Source organism: Platichthys flesus, chromosome 18 (assembly GCF_949316205.1).
Source record: "Platichthys flesus chromosome 18, fPlaFle2.1, whole genome shotgun sequence".
NCBI classification, from domain to species: domain Eukaryota; kingdom Metazoa; phylum Chordata; class Actinopteri; order Pleuronectiformes; family Pleuronectidae; genus Platichthys; species Platichthys flesus.
The window spans coordinates 9,989,569-10,005,608 of record NC_084962.1 but is presented as its reverse complement, the minus strand read 5'-3'; the positions used below and the strand labels follow the sequence as shown (position 1 = coordinate 10,005,608).

Sequence of the window (16,040 nt, the reverse complement as noted above, 5' to 3'; positions counted from 1 at the left end):
GAACTGAGATGTGGAGAGAAAAGTGTGGGAGAAAAAAAAAAGGGAGAGTTAAAAAAACAAAGCCTTACATTGTTGAGTGCTGCGTTTCTTGTTTACAAGCCCATTTAGGATTATGGGATTGTTCGAAATGTGTGGACTTGTTGTGTTGCGCTTATTGTAAGCAGCTGTGGTCAGAAGGTAATTAAACTATAGAGCTGTAATTGAGAGGAGGAGAGATTTGGAAAGAGAAAGGGGGACGTGGGGAATGACTGGGGGAAGGAAGGTAATAGTAGAGGGTGTAGAAAAAAGAAGTGTGAAGGTTGAGGAAGAAAGGTCTTTGCTTATCTGAGGTGAGCATATCTCAATGGATCAGAAGATGACTGACAGGGAAGGGGACTGGTGTAATCCAGGGAGGATTTCAGATGTTGTTTTTGGGGCTAAGTGATTGGAGGATTGGCCAGAGACATGAGGAAGAAGTAGTTGCAACTAGTGTTTTTTTATTATTATATTAATCATTTGAATTTTAGAATAACAGAAAGTAAAGTATCAGAATAAATTAAATATCTTTCTTTCATTCCTGCATGATAACCCTCTCCTCCCTCCTACTTACCAATGTTGATGTTGCCTATTTTAGTGGATCTTGAATGAATTATGATGCATCAAACTGTGTACCAAACTCACACGAGCACGCGCACACACACACACACACACAGTATGGAAATTACAGCCCCGGTGCTCCTACAACACGCCATGCTGACATGTAGGTCAAGAGCCTCAGCCCTCTTCCTCTCTCTCTCTCTGGCAAACAGATTTATGAGCGAGTAGGAGAACAGTGCGGATACAGTGTGTTCATTTCTCTGCCTCTATGGATACAACACAGACGGTTGCGAGTCACTCATGTGGTGTAAACACTCTCTGGATACAGGAGCACTCTGTTCAGATGTCTCTAACCGTCCCATTTCTCATACTCATATTAGGCCTTGAGCTGGCGGTGCACTTCAGACAGACCCTCAGTCTAAATGTACTCACGCCGTCTCTTTTGTTTTAACTAGACTATGGTGCTGTGACATTATTTGTTTTAGGAAACTGCACAGGAATCTGATGCACAGCATCATGGTGTCCATACAATTTATTTTAAACTAATTTCAAAAGAAAAAAGGAACACATGAGGATCCATAAATACGATAAGAAAAAGTTTAATAGACAAAAATCTTCTTTGGGAAAAGTGCCAGAAGCTTTGGTTTCACTCGCCCTATATACATGCCCCCTGGTGGATGGCTGCAATATGGCGCATAAGCCTAGTCTCTCATGTTAGTGGATGGGACATGGGTCAAGCTCAAAATGAAACGAGTGAACCTGTGATACACACAACTATATATTTTTCATTACTGTAGGTACGTGGACGAAGCAATCATACTGAAATGCTAAAAAGTAAATAAACACTTTAGCATAATTAAAATACTTAAAAGGCAAAACAAACATGATTCATTCTTGCATTTTCTGTCAGTCCTGCTTTAAAGTATAAAGCTAAGACACATGCATAGAGATGACATGTACCAGAACACATGCACACACACACACAGGAAGCTGAACAGTTGTGACGTGTATCTGGTTGTGCAGCCCTTCAACTCCCCTGCTCTTAATCACCATGGTTACAATGATGCAGGTTACTCTCACATACAAAAGGCGCACGTGCCTGTTCTCCACCAGGCGCAGAGATGCAGCCTGTGACGTCGAAGAGTTTCTTAAGCTATTTATGGAGGCATACGGAAATGTTGAACCGACGTCACTCCGGCTTTTACTCGGTCTCCTTCACCCTCTCCCTCACTTTACCCACTTAATCTTCATTTTCATGAAAAGATGATTGATGTTCAACATCTAAACGCTCTCTCTCTCCCCCCCTTCAGATTCTTCCTCTCTCTCTCTCTCTCTCTCTCTCCTGTTTTCCTGCACAGTGTCTGAGCAGGAACAAGCACAGCGGAAAATGATTTATGACACTGATATAAGATGTGTATTAATGGAGCATCTTATCTGTCGCTGCCAGTCCTGTGCCTGTAGCTCCTATCTCCTGCTCTCGTGTTGGCTGTCACTGTGGGAGCTGCTCCCGCTCTGCTGGTAAAGCTATGCCACCACCTTGTTGTCATATTCAGAACTGCTAGATACAATTTTAATTGCATCCCTTTTCACGAGATTAATCCAATCACACCTTTAATATTCACAGATTTTTCTGTGAAAGGTTGTAAAATTATGAAAAACTCGAATCACTGCTCCCCCCCGAGTCCATCCGACGATCAACTGATCATCAAAATAGTTACTGATTAACATTTTGCTGATCTACGAATCAGTCAATCAACTAATTGTTGCAGCGCTACCTCAAAGTGCTTCACCCACGCATTCGACCTCTGCACCATGCTTTTGATTTGAAATATATATTTGAAGGAGGAGAAGCAATGATTGAAGGATTGGGGGAAGAGGAGAAGCGCAGGATGTGACGGCAGGAAGAGAGAATACAAGATGGTTACCATGGAAGAAGGGAATGAGATATAGGAGGTAGTTGAGGGATGAAGAAAGCATCTTCTTGAAACATTTATTTGACTTTTGACCCATGTCCCATCCACTAACATGGAGGAGGCGGCGTTTATGACCTATACTGAGTTGCTTTGGCTTCACTTTGGGGAGTAGTCAAGACGTCCATCTTTACAATATATATAGTGTGTATGGTCCAAACATAAATCTGTGTGTGTTGTGCTTCCTGAATTATTAACCTTAAAACCTTTTGTGCATGAGTGAACTATATCTATACTATGTTCAACTGTATCCCAGTTGGGATTTGCTCAGTTCTTACTAAGTAGTAATCCCATTTATTCTAATCCCCACCCCACCCACTGACATGCTCTCCCTCCCCCCCCCCCCCCTCTCTCTCTCTCTCTCTCGCTCTCATACTCATACACACAAATGCACACATGTAGCCCTACATGCTCTCAATCGGACCTGCGGCTATTCATGTTGTTGGACTACTGCTGTCGTTGTTGTGGATTCACACTCATAAAACGCCATGGAGCCGTCTCTCTCAAGACCACACCCAGTGACACCTGGGTAAGGACGGCGTGTAGCCCTAGAGAGTGGAAGCCTGCTGTTGCTGTGGTCTGTAGCGTAGCCGAGGCTCAGTGCAGTGACGTGTGTTTATCAACATGTCCGTTAGAGTGAGTTCTCTTAAAATCAAGTCTACTGTCTGTTTGCATTGGTTTTAAACATTAGCATTAACAATCTACTCCATTATTAGAAGCTTGTTGAATATTAACTGATTACTTGCTTTTGTCGAGGTATAACTTCATCTGTTATGTACAGTTTAATGGAGCACTAAAGAGAATTAAATCAAATGTATTCAATGTCATTAGAATCACGTCTTTATTGCCGTCATAATCAGCATTTACCTGTGTATCTTTTTAGAGGTTTATGCCCTGATGTCACAGTTAGAAAATAAAAAATGTCCCACAGAGTCTGCCTGTCAGTAAGCAACCAGAACTCACCGGTCAGAGGATGGGTTTTGAAGCCTCAAAGCCGGTTTCTAGAGCCGCTTTCAAAGTACAGTCTAGTCTGAGGCTGACAAAAACACTAGTTAAGGTGTTTAGCTGTCTCCGAGGGTATTAGCATGAGATCAGCTACTTCCCAGCTTTAAGATGCACCCACACCCTCCTGTGGTTTATCTGCTGAAGAGGCCACCACATATTGAAAAGTGGGCCACAGTAACATTAGTTTCAAATCATATCATTAGCTGTAATCTCTGGATTCAAATGTTGTATTTTCTAACAACTGTTCACTCAGAAGTACAGAAGGATGAAACAATATTAGCGTCATAAATGAAATGTCCACTAATGTCCTATCCTGTCAATAGCTATCCTTTGAATTAAATGCTATTCTCTTCTGGAAGCTTTAACTTGTTTAAGTCATTCATGAAGAGTCTTTCTCTATGTTTGTGAGGTAAATGTGAATGTGAGCATGTGCACACACAGAGCTAACATGCTAATATTCAGTCACCACTATGTCTATCAATGTATTAACACTCAAACAACCGAAATATGCACTAGATAATTTTGTTGTAAAATGACAATTAAGGCAGTATGTCTGAGGCTGATACTCGTCAGAAACCATAAAGTATTAGACTCATTTAAATGTTCAGTCGGATCACCAAAGTTGAGGTTTAACATTTTCAGGGGAATCATGAAAAATTATCCACTTATTATTCAGTAATTGTCAGGACGTTTTTGCAAAAAAATCTAAAAGAGAATAATTAAGTTTAGGGATTCATCCTCTAAGGACCATCAAAGTCTCACCAACATTTCATGGGAAACTAACCTGTAGGTTTTGGGATACAGAACACTAACACTGACCAGTGAAAAGTTAATATCCCATTCATTTACTCCATTTACATTTTAGAAAACCCTTATAAAAGAGTTTTAAGCCGACTAACTAAGGGATGAATTGTGATCATAAAACATTCTGTTAGAGCAAAATTATATATAAACTGCATGTTAAAATACACATGCCATCATGAACCATTGCAGACCAACAAGCTGGCCCTCACTAACACTTTTAGTTATAGATATGTGGAAAAAATATGCACGCTAAAGACATCACCATCATTTGTCATTCAAGGAAACTAACTACTTTCATACATTTTCATTATTAAACAAATGGTAAATTTATCATAGAAATAACAGAGAGATTAACAGGTTTGTAGACCCAGTACTCTGTACAAGTATTTTCTTTGGAAGGGAAAAGGCAGTGAAAGTAGTTTTTTGTTGTTTTGTTTTTCATTCTAACTGTGGTTTCTGTCTCGGCATAGAAGGCACAGGAGTAACTAATAAGATTAACAGTGACTGTGTTCCATTAAGATGTGCCTGTCAGCCCATACCGCACCAGTGTGCAGGGCCCTGGCACCGGCACACATGACTGGAATGCGGCCCATTATTAATGTGATTAGTTAAACCTCTGTTTGACAAGCTGAAACGTCAGCTGTGAGAAAAAGGTCTGCTATCTCTCCTGTGAGGGTGTAGTGTAACTCAGTTCCTGTGAAGGCTGCAGTTAATCATCTATGAAAGCAGACTTTAGCGGGCGAGCGAGCACCGACCTGTCGGCTGCCGTCTCCTGTTATGAGCCTCTGGAAGAAAATGTGAGAACGCAGACGAGAAGCAGCTACATGCAAGGCATTAAATAACAATAATGGCTCTCCAGTAACTTGCTCCAACTACAGCGGTTTATACTCAGATTCTAATCGTTGACATAAGGCTCATGTCTTTAATGTTTTTTTGTGATTCAGGTTTTCTCATATTGCTCAGTTTATTTGAAGTACACCTTAACAGATATTTGATGTAAGATGTTAGATGCTTGAATTGAGAAGCAAAACTCATTAATGTAGCAGATTTTAACTTGACATCTTTGTTCTACAGTAAAATGAAGGGAAAAATCAAGTAACAATGGCCTGGCAGTTAAAATACAATATGCTATAGTGACATTAAATCAAATATGATTGATTATAAATGCAGGAACAGGAACAGTCTGGCTCAGGATGAAAATCTCTCAACTACAGGACAGTCGTTTTTTCCATGGATCCATTACTTTTACCAATTATCATTCACGGGAGTCTGAGGCCGATCCCAGCTGACATTGGTTGAGAGGTGAAAAGGTTGACCAGCCTATCACAGGGCCGACATTCACAGATCTCACACCCACGGCCAATTTAGTTTTTAATTATTCTAATCTCAATCAGCAAGTCTTTGGACATTGGTCTGTGGGAGGAGGCCGGAGTACCCTGAGCAAACCCACACAGACAGACCTGGGATTCAAACAGGGAACCTTCCTGCCTAGACGCAACACTGCTAACCCTAATGATATATAGTTTCCTGTCCTCTCCTCTCACCAGGTCGTCCTGCAGAACCTGTTGATGTGCATGGTGTGCTTCTACTCTCTCTACTACATCGTCGTCAGTCTCTGCATCGGACTGCTCAGGTGCACTCACACTAACACACACACTAACACACACACACTCAAAGGAAACCTGTAGAGGGAGTCATAGTGGGCCTGGAGATGTTGCTCCTGTTTATCCTTGGTTCACATCCTCTATAATCTTGTTTTGTGTTAAGGGTTCATGAGATCAACAGCTTGTTGGCACCATTTGACTACACAACACAACCATCATGGCAGAACCCCAAATACCTGGGTGAGTATAATTGGTGGAATTTTACCAAGTATGACGTGTTCTAAGATACTTGACGTTTGCATGCATATTTTTAGTTTATGCTACTTAATGGCTGCCGTAGGAAACAAATTCCACTGATAAAACTCTAGAACTAGAACACCACAACTGCACCAGCTGCTGTAAAAATAGTACAGTGACGCTCAAGAAACTAATGATATATATTTTATTTTACATAAAGAAATAAAACAAATTGGCAGAATAGGTTTTTCTTTCTGCTAGAGTATGATCTACTATAGAAATGATTTATGATAATATTTCTGACGCCCAGTCATACAAGTATAGGTCTCAATGACTCATCTCTGGGGTTGACATCTGCACTTAACATAAGGACTTGTCAACCTTCTCTCCTTCACTTGTTTTGTGTTGTGATATTATGTCATCAACATCTGTATGCACATTTGATTGAATTGTTTCAGGTTTCATTTAAACTCTATTCACTGACATAATCTTCTTCAGCAAACTGCAGCCTTCATTCTTCACTGTTAATGTTGCACATGTGATATGGTGTTGATGATATGTATTTCAATTTTTTTCAGAAAATAAATATATAAAACATTCACGAAGACAATTATAACCGTGATAATTTACTGTAATTTTGAAATACAATTTCCACCCAGTTTCATCTCTTATTTGATAAATGATTGTCCTCCTGTCTTTCCAGTCGGTGTGATTTCCACAGAAGTGACGTATCTTTTAGGAGGGCTGGTCTTCGCCTGGATTGTAGAGGAGTGGGTCTGGGATTACGCCATAACTGTCACATTGCTGCATGTCGCCATGACTGTAGCAGGTAAACAAACACACCCTCACACACACAAACAAACACACACACACACACACACAAAGTGGATCAATATCGTGGAACAGCTGATAGGATTGGAGGCCTGGTTATGTAACAATGTGATGGATGTTGTTCAAAGTTTGCAGGCACACCCCCACACACACACACGAATGCACAATGTTTATATCTTTTTTGTGCTGTGTGTTTGCAGTGATGTCAGACTTCCCTTCAGCTGAGCACTGGTGGATAGCTCTGGGTAAGTTCTCTTATTCTTCTTGGTCATCCTGTTTGCCTGCCCATGTGTATCCCCACCTGTCACCAGACCTATTTGCAGAACATGGAAACTCCTCTCTGTATGTCTCTCCAGCTCATCTCTATCTGTCCCAGATATTCCCTTTTCCTGTTCCCTTGGATTCAGGCTTCTGGAAGACAGCTGCTGCTGCTGCTGCTGGCATCCAAGCCTTTCCTCCGATTGATCCCTTTTTCTCTATTATTTAATCTCTCTCTCTCTCTCTCTCTCTCTCTCTCTCTCTCTCTCTCTCTCTCTCTCTCTCTCCCTCCCTCCCTCTCTCTGCAGGTTCAGGTCTGGTCATGATGATATTTGGGGGACAGCTCCTGGCCTACAAACTCTTCAGGAGCAACTTTGTTTATCCCGCTGAACTGCAGAACTTCTAATCGACACAATGAGGAAATCTTTTAACTGGCTTACTGGTTAATCTCGGGTCTGCATCAATACCAATGGATTTACTTTGCAAAGGCTGTGCTGCTAGTTTCATGTTAACACTGGTATGAACAACTACATTCTGTGCTAGATTAATTTATCATTTTATCGTAACATCCCTCCGTGTACCAATAGCAAATATCCTCATTATAACATTGTTTTTGTAACATATTCTGTACAGTTTGAATATTCTTTTGTATTTTTTCTTTACAAACTTCATACTGTAACAAAAAGTATTGCCAGACATGACACATGTAGGATTCTGTTAACTCCTGGATATTACAGCTGGAAAATATCTACTACCATTACATATTTTTCAGGGGTGAATTCATATTCATATTGAACAGCTATTTTGTAATTGTAATGTCAGGTCATTTTTTTAATATGTTACACTTCAGTCTTGTAGAATCTGCAGTGTAGGAGTCCAATAGATAAAATACCTACCTGGATACAAAGCAAATATGATCTGTGCTACATGTGTTTAAAAAGTTGTGTTTGCAGGAAGAAATCAATATATGTAATCATATATAATGACTTCAATGTGGGTTGTATATATATTAGTTGGGACCTATTGGATTAACATTAAAGAACTTCATGCAAAAGGACTGATTTGTGTGTTCACATCTGTGTGTCCAAGCATACATTTGTGCAATGTTACATTTTTAAGGAAACACCAGGGGGCTCTGCCGTCTGGGATGTGTTCAGAAGAGAATTCTGGGCAATGGCAGCTGGTGTGTAGCCTACAGACAGTACGGCTTACAGTTGTGGCACATCATTGTCTATCTAAAATATTTCATGCGAGTATTGTGTCACTAAAAAGAACAACTTCTGCCTTTTAGCTGAGAAGTAGTATTGTGTGGAAACAGAGTTATCGTAGGTTATATATTATCAGGTCATCCTGTGGTTGACAGCTCTGCAGTTATCCCGCAGGAACTAAGGCCACTTCTGAAGTGTTGCCATGGAATCAAATGTCTTCTCTCTGTTGATTGGTTGGACCTACTTTGCATGCAAATTACATGAATAATACATAAATAAGATTCCATTTTTTAAAATGTATTTATTTAAAACCACATCCTGCAGAAAACTGACTCCAGATCAGCACATTCACATTAAACACAAACAAACAAATGCTGTAATGCTCTCTGCTGCCTGCACGATTGTTTAATCATTCTTATTATACATGTTTAATAAATAGCATTGCATATAATAGTAAGTATGAGCAAAATTATGTATTAATATACTGTATTTGAATACATGAGTTTTTTTGGGGGACATGAATGAACTGCAACTGCGAAATAGATAGATGGGTAGAGAGAGAGAGAGAGAGAGAGAGAGAGAGAGAGAGAGAGAGAGAGAGAGAGAGAGAGAGAGAGATAAATGGATGGATGGATAGACTCCAGTGAGATGAAAGTCTAGCCACCAAAACTTCTACAAAGCTGTCACTGTAAAGGTGGGTGTGCTAATTGAGATATCGAAAATGATATAATTATTAATAGAATACTAATGATACTGCAGCTCTTTAACAATACGTGCATGTGCTTTGACAGAGGCGTGTAGTTTCAGTTCTGGTACTTTGGTTCACTCAGACCTGGCAACCCTGCCCTCACCTAAAACACCTGTCTCCCACCTGTGTTAGCCCCGCTGCTGCAGGCTCAGGGTGGATGATCCGCCTCATATTGAATCATACTAAACACCAGTAACAGTTGCAGTGGCCTACTGACCGGCTGACATGTCGAGGAACGGGTTAGTGCCCAGTATCCAGAGGTTGATGGCCGTCGAGGAGCGGCTGAGGAGGAGCACCCGCACCCCGGTAAGCTAAGCTAAAGTGGCTGTCTCTGCGGCTAGCTGCCAAAAATGCTAAGGGATAGGAAAGGCAGCTAGGAAACACACCTAGGCTTATACTACAGGTGACCACGTGTCTCTGCATACATGATGTCTGACATCAACATATAATCATCAGCTATAATCATCAGACAATAAATGCTGCTAAATCAGGACACACACACTTGGTATAGCCAACAATTGCTATAATAGTTCATCTTTATGAGTTAGAATCCAACTTTAGCCTTTTAGTGTGTCCTCATTCCAGAGTTTATTTTCCCTTTGCAGAGTCCCTTTGAACAGCTAAGTCAGCAGATGGACGACATCTTGGGAGATGGAGGGATCCTGAAAGGCGTGGTCCAGCCTGGAGAGGGCCCGCCTATATCCCACAATGCTTCAGTATTGAGTAATTTACAAGTTCAATTTTGTCTGGTTCTCAAATAGAAGCGTTTCAAGGGACTTTGGGGGCCCCGGCAAAAAGGGGGGGGGCCTACATCGAACCAAAGTGACCCCCACACCCTCAAAAAACACATGGTACCAAATCCCATCAGTACAATCCCTGAAAGGATTTGTTTGGTATTAAAATTATAAACAAATCACAGAATGTGTGTGTACATAAATAGTCTTAAAGTTTAGGTGCACCTCAGACACATGATACACACATACAATTGTAGAATGATGAAGCTTTGGGCAGAATTCTCATGGCATGGGGCCTATGTTTCCTAATGTTGGGAAGTTTCACAACATTGTGGCATTGCAGTCTCTGGTAAATAGCCGCTCAAATAACTGAAGGGAGGTCAATCGCCTGCTTTGCCTACCATGTTGCAACACCCCTGACTATGAACTCCTGACAGTTGTTATCTCCCAAATGCTTTGTTGTTCTGCCATCACCCACCTTCCATCTTTTTCTTCTCCACAGTGCATTATTCTGGTTTCCTGGAATATTCCGACCGACCTTTTGAAACCAGCACACACTTAAAACATCCGCCGATGATGAAATTAGGGAAAGGTCAGAACCGAAAATCTATAAAAATTGTGGCCTACAGGTAAGTATTTCTCCATTGATTGAAAAGAAACTCCAGTTTGTAACATTATCGTCCAAACAGATGTGACGCTGGCCGGACTGGAGATGGGTCTGCTCACCATGAAGAAGGGAGAGTTCTCTCGTTTCCTCTTCCAACCCAAGTATGCGTACGGGGACATGGGTTGTCCCCCGACCATTCCTGCTGCCGCCATGATTCTGTACGAGGTTCAGATCCTTGACTTCCTCGACTCGGGTCAAGTGGACGAGTTTGTCGCACTGAGTCGGGTAGGGAGGCTGTCACTATTATCACAGACACTGAGCACTAAGATGGAGTTTCTCACTTGACACAGGCAGATGCATATTAACGATAGGCTATCAGCTAAAGCTTTATTTATATTTTCATGGATTTATATGATGCAGTTTTTTAAAAGGCCAAAAGAGTTCCACCACAGATCAGTCAGCCTTGTTTTGTTGGTTTATCTCGTGACCATCTTCAGGAGGAGCAGAACGCCGTTCCTCTTCCCAGACTTCTGGAGGTTGTAAACACAGTACAAATCTTTGGCAACCGCTGCTTCAACCAGAGGCGTTACCATATCGCCAAAGATCGCTATAAAGAGGTAAATCTTCAAGTCAGCTAAAGATATATAAACTCTTATCGTTTTTTTACGTATTTATGTTCGGTTGTTACATTTTATTTTATTAGCTAAAGTGGTGCTTTGCTTCGGTTTATAGGAATACTGTTAATGACTGTTTTTTTCTGCTGGGCTGACAGGCCATGGCGCTGCTGGTAAGCAGAGAATCACACACTGATGCAGAAAAGGAGAAGATCAACGCAGCCCTGCTTCCTCTCTATCTGAACCTCTCTGTCACCCAGCTGCATCTGGAGAACCCACACAAGGCGCTGAAGTACGGCAACAAAGCCTTGGAGATCGACTCAGCCAACACCAAGGCTCTGTACCGCTGTGGAAAGGTTGGTATGAGCTTTTTGTTTGTTTTCCAAACCATCTGATAAAATTCCTCACAGGCTCGTACATGAACACGATTCAAAGTTTGGTTTGGCACAGGCAAAAGTAGCAGTCCTTTTATCATGTGCCTTGGACTGAAATGTCATATTCCGATGCCCTTATTCACTTTCTTATTTTGTAAATCATCAATCCACAGAACGAGCAAATCTAATCTAGTGATCACAGTTTCGTGTTCTCGCATACAGCCCCAACATGCATGCCTGAAAGCAGCTTGTGTCACATGTACCCCTATGTAAATAAAGATCTGTCCATCATTCAGACTGTTGTTGTGTCTTTCAGGCGTACCTGGAGCTGGGTGAGTACGAGAGCGCCCAGGGTTGCCTCATAAGTGCTCAGGCAAAGAAGCCCTTTGACGGTGACATCAACAACCTCCTGAGGGAAGTGACAATGTAAGACCCACTTTATTTCAGTGCATTCAAAATGAGCACTTCTGCTTTGGTTTGCAGCCAAACATAAAATTGATATTTTCCATACACACAAGGCAGAAAACGATATGTTCCACTAAAATAATTTAATACACAGCACCTATCTGTATGTATTCTATAAAGAGCATATTCAAGTGAAGAGTATACGGGATGTTTTGAGTTAGCCTTATTAGCCACATGCTAACAAGTTATATGTAAATCATTGGAATTTTGTAGATGCTTTAAAGACACCTTGGACAAGCAGAAAGACATGTACACCAAGATGTGCAGGGACTTCAGGGGAGAGTGCAAGTGAAGATGTAAAAGGTGAGAAATCTGCCTCAATTATCCACTGGAATACATGATCAATACAAATGATGGTGTCATGCTTGAAAGTGTTTAGACACGCAACTGAAGCAGCGCTGGACTCGTGTTGGAATCCTTACATGATACCAGGAATTGTTACCTTCACCACAGAGGTTATGATTTGTCTGCATTTGTTTGTCTCTAAATTATTATATATATATTGTAAAGGATTATGCAAAAATTACTGGAGGGATTACCATGACATTTTAATTTAATTTTGAATATAAATGTGGTGACATAAGAGGACAGTTTGGCTTTCGTGGAGTTGTGCAATCTACTGAGTTTTGTGTTGCTTAAAATGTATAAATGAGCTGCTCAAAATGTAATGTCTAAAATCATTGTGTGTTGCAGATGACAAAGGGCTTGAAGGTTCAGTCGCACATCTTTCTCACTGGTTTAAATAATTCTGTTCCAACGTTTCTGTTTTTCCATATGTTATGGAACTAGTAATATTGTATATATATTTATTTGCAATTTCGTTGAAAGGAATTTATTATTTATAATTCAGTAAAGTGTTTGGCCTCTACAGTGTTTATTTCTGTTAGGTTGTTTTGGCAGAATTAGCCTAAATCTTATGGCAAGTAGAACGCTTCCATGAACAACCTTGAGTGGCTGTATTTTCTATGAAGCTGCCACACATGTATTTCTCAATACTGTTTGTACAAGAGTGTCAAATATATCCCTGGGTTCTGCTCACTTTTGAGTTGCTTAAGATGACAAATAAAAACAATTCACTTCTGATACATCTTGTCATTGTTTTTGCTGAAATGTAAACCAGATGTATTTTTAAATTGAGTTTCTGGTTGAAACAGCCTGCTGAACTGTCGACTCTTAATTTTCACGAAAGGCCTCTGTGGATTGAACTGCCATTTGGAAATGTGTACATTTTAGAAAGTGTTTTTGGTAGGGAGTATTAGCAGCTATGTGGTGGTGTATTTTGAGCTGATATGACACAGATTAAGGTTGTTAAGGTTAGAAGTGTATTCTGGACAGGAGGCCACGTACAATGTGGGCAAGGTTAAGGTAGAGCTGCAGATTGACTGTTGTTGTTCAGAATACTACAGACAGCAGTCATTTAATCTGATTAACAGCAGATGGGGTCGGAATGTGGGGTGCTTGAGGATGTACTTAAAAATCCACTTTAAGGAATACTAGTTGTCATGTGTGGCAGGAAACACTAGGGGGCATTTGTGAGCATATGTGAACTCCCCACTCACAGAATTGGATTTATAAAAATAGACACATTAAAAGTCATAATATATTGATGAGGTATTTAAAACATATTGGAAATAAACAAATAAGCATTATTTTAAAATATTAACATTTGAACACCTTTCCGATATGATTTTTTGTTTTGCTTTATGATATTCCCTTACATTTCTCTGCCTTTATTTGTATTTTTTCCAATTCTACCATTAAGTGACCCTTCAATTTCTTTCTCCCTATGCAACAGCTTAGGCGTCTGATCTACCGTCCACTGTTTCCTTTAACCCATTCCTGAAACAGGCGGCCATATTGCCCTACTCAAGCTAAGTATTTTGCAGTAAAGGTGGTGGAGGGGAGGAGGAGGAGGGGACCATGATGGAGGATGCAGTGAAGCCGAATGTGTTGAGTGCAGGACGTAGGGAGGGGGGGATGACAGGATCAGAAGCGCAGAGTAGGAGGTCGGGGTGCAGATGGAGGAGCAGAAAAGTCTGATTAACCTCTGCGGTTAATCCAATTGTCACAGTGTGTGAGTGTTTCACCGTCATCTCCAAGCACATGGCCAGACGCACACACTGAGTGAACAACGCAGAGCCACAGACGGACATGATGGTCTCCAGACTCGCACACTACCTTCATCTCAGGTAAAGACAGCATGTGTCCATAAAGACTTTCAGTGTTATTCGGTTGACATGTGTATTAACTCATCTCCTGGCACGCGTTTGTGTTGATGTTTTTGTTGATGTGATCAGGATTCGGGGTTAACAGAAAAAAGTGCCTTTACGTCACAGACTTTATAAATTCAGATAGGAATATGTGTTCAAAATATTTAGTAAAATATTATTTTTTTAAATGTTTTGATGTGTCTTTTAGTTCTTGGCTGTAACATTCCCTGTTGTAAGTTTGTGGTGAACACAGTTGTACTTAATTGTAAACATTTTGTCATAATAATAAATTATTTTGATATTTTAATATAATGACTCTTAAAATACTGTTTTGTCCCCCCCTTCAGTTTAATACGATTCCTTCAAAAGGTCGAACAATTGTTATAAATGGTCAGAGTGGGTTGACTGGTAATAAAGCGTAAATGTAATACTTTAGATGAACAAAATTTGCCAAGGAGAGGAAATAATGTAGAAACTGTTCTCAAACCTGCAAACTGATCCTAGTATAGGATATTTAAGGAGCCCTTACTTGTTTTGGTGGATTTCTTCCTCGTATTTGATTTTCACATCACAATACATGATTTTCATTTGGAATTGACCTGCACATTAAAGGACAAATCCAGTGTGTGTCCTTAAAATACCTCAGTGTTTGTTTTGGCTCTGTGTTTATTGAGAAAGAGTGTTTAAACAGGCCTGAGATTATTTGTTGTCTATCAAAATTATAAACAAATTGCAGAATGTGTATGTACCTAAATAATCTTAAAGTTTAGATCCTCTTGCCTCAGTGTCCAACCAGTGAGGCCCTCTGGAAGAATTGCATATATTTTTATTGCCACCTACTCTTTCTTGTTATTTAGTTTTTTTCATCTTCTATTTCTCCCTCTGACAAATATAATTATACTGTCTCCACTTCAATCTTCTCCACACTTTCCATCTTCTACATGCACACATACAACAACAAGGTAATCTAAGCCAAACATAATGACCCCCCCCCCCTTCCTTTTTGATTATCCTATTTGTTTAACTTCGTTGTTGATGGGTTTGAATCAAGCTCCCCCTCTTGTTTTGTGCTGTCGGTGTGTTGATCACCAAACTGTACAAAGCCAGTGTGTTTGAGTACAGGAAACAACAAATAAAGCATCAGCTCATGATGTGGGTGTGGACATTGTTATATTAAAAAACACACAGCAAATAATGTCATGTGTTAATAATTTATAGAAACAGCTTCCTGAAACTGTCAGTCAATATTTTTTAAAAGCCAGTGAGTGCACTCTCGTACCACTTTTGTTCAAACACATAAAAAATACATACACAACAGTGGCAAGAAGCACATACATATAGATGCACCTAGACAAGCCAGTATTAATGTTTTTGAGCATATGATAGGGGGATATATAGTCATATACAGTCAGTGAATTGACATAAGAAATAAGTAAGAGCCACACACACACACATCAGTGGCAAATTAATGCTGCAGCTCCTGAAAACACAGACAAATATCACATATTTGCAGATCTGCCACAGTAGAAGTGTAGTAAAATCAAGGATAAAAAACTACCAATATTTCTTTATTATTATTCTTTATTTTCAGCTCTTGAAGCAAAATACTTTTCAGCCATTAGTTTCCATTTATGTGTTTACAGATTTGTCTACACATTTACAGATATAAATACCCTTTCTAATCTGAATATAAATTGGAAAATATTTACAAATCCGATAAAACACACACACGCATTCTAAACAGAAACGTTCAGATCCATGTATGCGTTAACAAATCTCATTACATATTTGGGGA

At 40.1% G+C, this 16,040-nt stretch overlaps 2 protein-coding genes across 4 annotated transcripts; both read left to right on the top strand.

The window, feature by feature from the left end:
• Positions 1 to 2,931: 2,931 nt before the first annotated feature.
• Positions 2,932 to 8,339, top strand: tmem244 (transmembrane protein 244). 3 transcript variants are annotated; one of them, XM_062411483.1, is made up of 6 exons: positions 2,932 to 3,075; positions 5,903 to 5,988; positions 6,123 to 6,199; positions 6,900 to 7,025; positions 7,228 to 7,272; positions 7,594 to 8,339. In XM_062411483.1, exons 1-6 carry the CDS (start codon positions 2,935 to 2,937, stop codon positions 7,689 to 7,691), a joined length of 573 nt encoding a protein of 190 aa, XP_062267467.1. In that variant the 5' UTR covers positions 2,932 to 2,934; the 3' UTR covers positions 7,692 to 8,339. The 3 variants fall into 3 exon arrangements, with proteins under 3 accessions (XP_062267467.1, XP_062267466.1, XP_062267468.1); XM_062411482.1 differs by lacking the exon at positions 7,594 to 8,339 and adding an exon at positions 7,384 to 7,533; XM_062411484.1 differs by lacking the exon at positions 7,594 to 8,339 and adding an exon at positions 7,384 to 7,533 and having other exon boundaries at positions 2,932 to 3,182.
• A 984-nt stretch (positions 8,340 to 9,323) lies between these two features.
• Positions 9,324 to 13,120, top strand: fkbp6 (FKBP prolyl isomerase 6). Its single transcript, XM_062410676.1, has 9 exons — positions 9,324 to 9,547; positions 9,847 to 9,964; positions 10,478 to 10,567; positions 10,665 to 10,867; positions 11,080 to 11,199; positions 11,355 to 11,552; positions 11,887 to 11,996; positions 12,249 to 12,338; positions 12,729 to 13,120. Exons 1-8 carry the CDS (start codon positions 9,467 to 9,469, stop codon positions 12,325 to 12,327), a joined length of 999 nt encoding a protein of 332 aa, XP_062266660.1. The 5' UTR covers positions 9,324 to 9,466; the 3' UTR covers positions 12,328 to 12,338; positions 12,729 to 13,120.
• Positions 13,121 to 16,040: the final 2,920 nt, after the last annotated feature.

What these genes read in the sequence shown, in the direction of transcription:
- tmem244 (XM_062411482.1), top strand. Translation starts at nt 2,935, where the DNA reads ATGCACACATGTAGCCCTACATGCTCTCAATCGGACCTGCGGCTATTC. An exon ending in CTCTGCATCGGACTGCTCAG is followed by an intron (nt 5,989 to 6,122) that starts GTGCACTCACAC and finishes TTTTGTGTTAAG; the next exon opens with GGTTCATGAGATCAACAGCT. An exon ending in GCACTGGTGGATAGCTCTGG is followed by an intron (nt 7,273 to 7,383) that starts GTAAGTTCTCTT and finishes ATGTCTCTCCAG; the next exon opens with CTCATCTCTATCTGTCCCAG.
- fkbp6 (XM_062410676.1), top strand. Translation starts at nt 9,467, where the DNA reads ATGTCGAGGAACGGGTTAGTGCCCAGTATCCAGAGGTTGATGGCCGTC. An exon ending in CTCTGTACCGCTGTGGAAAG is followed by an intron (nt 11,553 to 11,886) that starts GTTGGTATGAGC and finishes TGTGTCTTTCAG; the next exon opens with GCGTACCTGGAGCTGGGTGA. An exon ending in CTCCTGAGGGAAGTGACAAT is followed by an intron (nt 11,997 to 12,248) that starts GTAAGACCCACT and finishes GGAATTTTGTAG; the next exon opens with ATGCTTTAAAGACACCTTGG.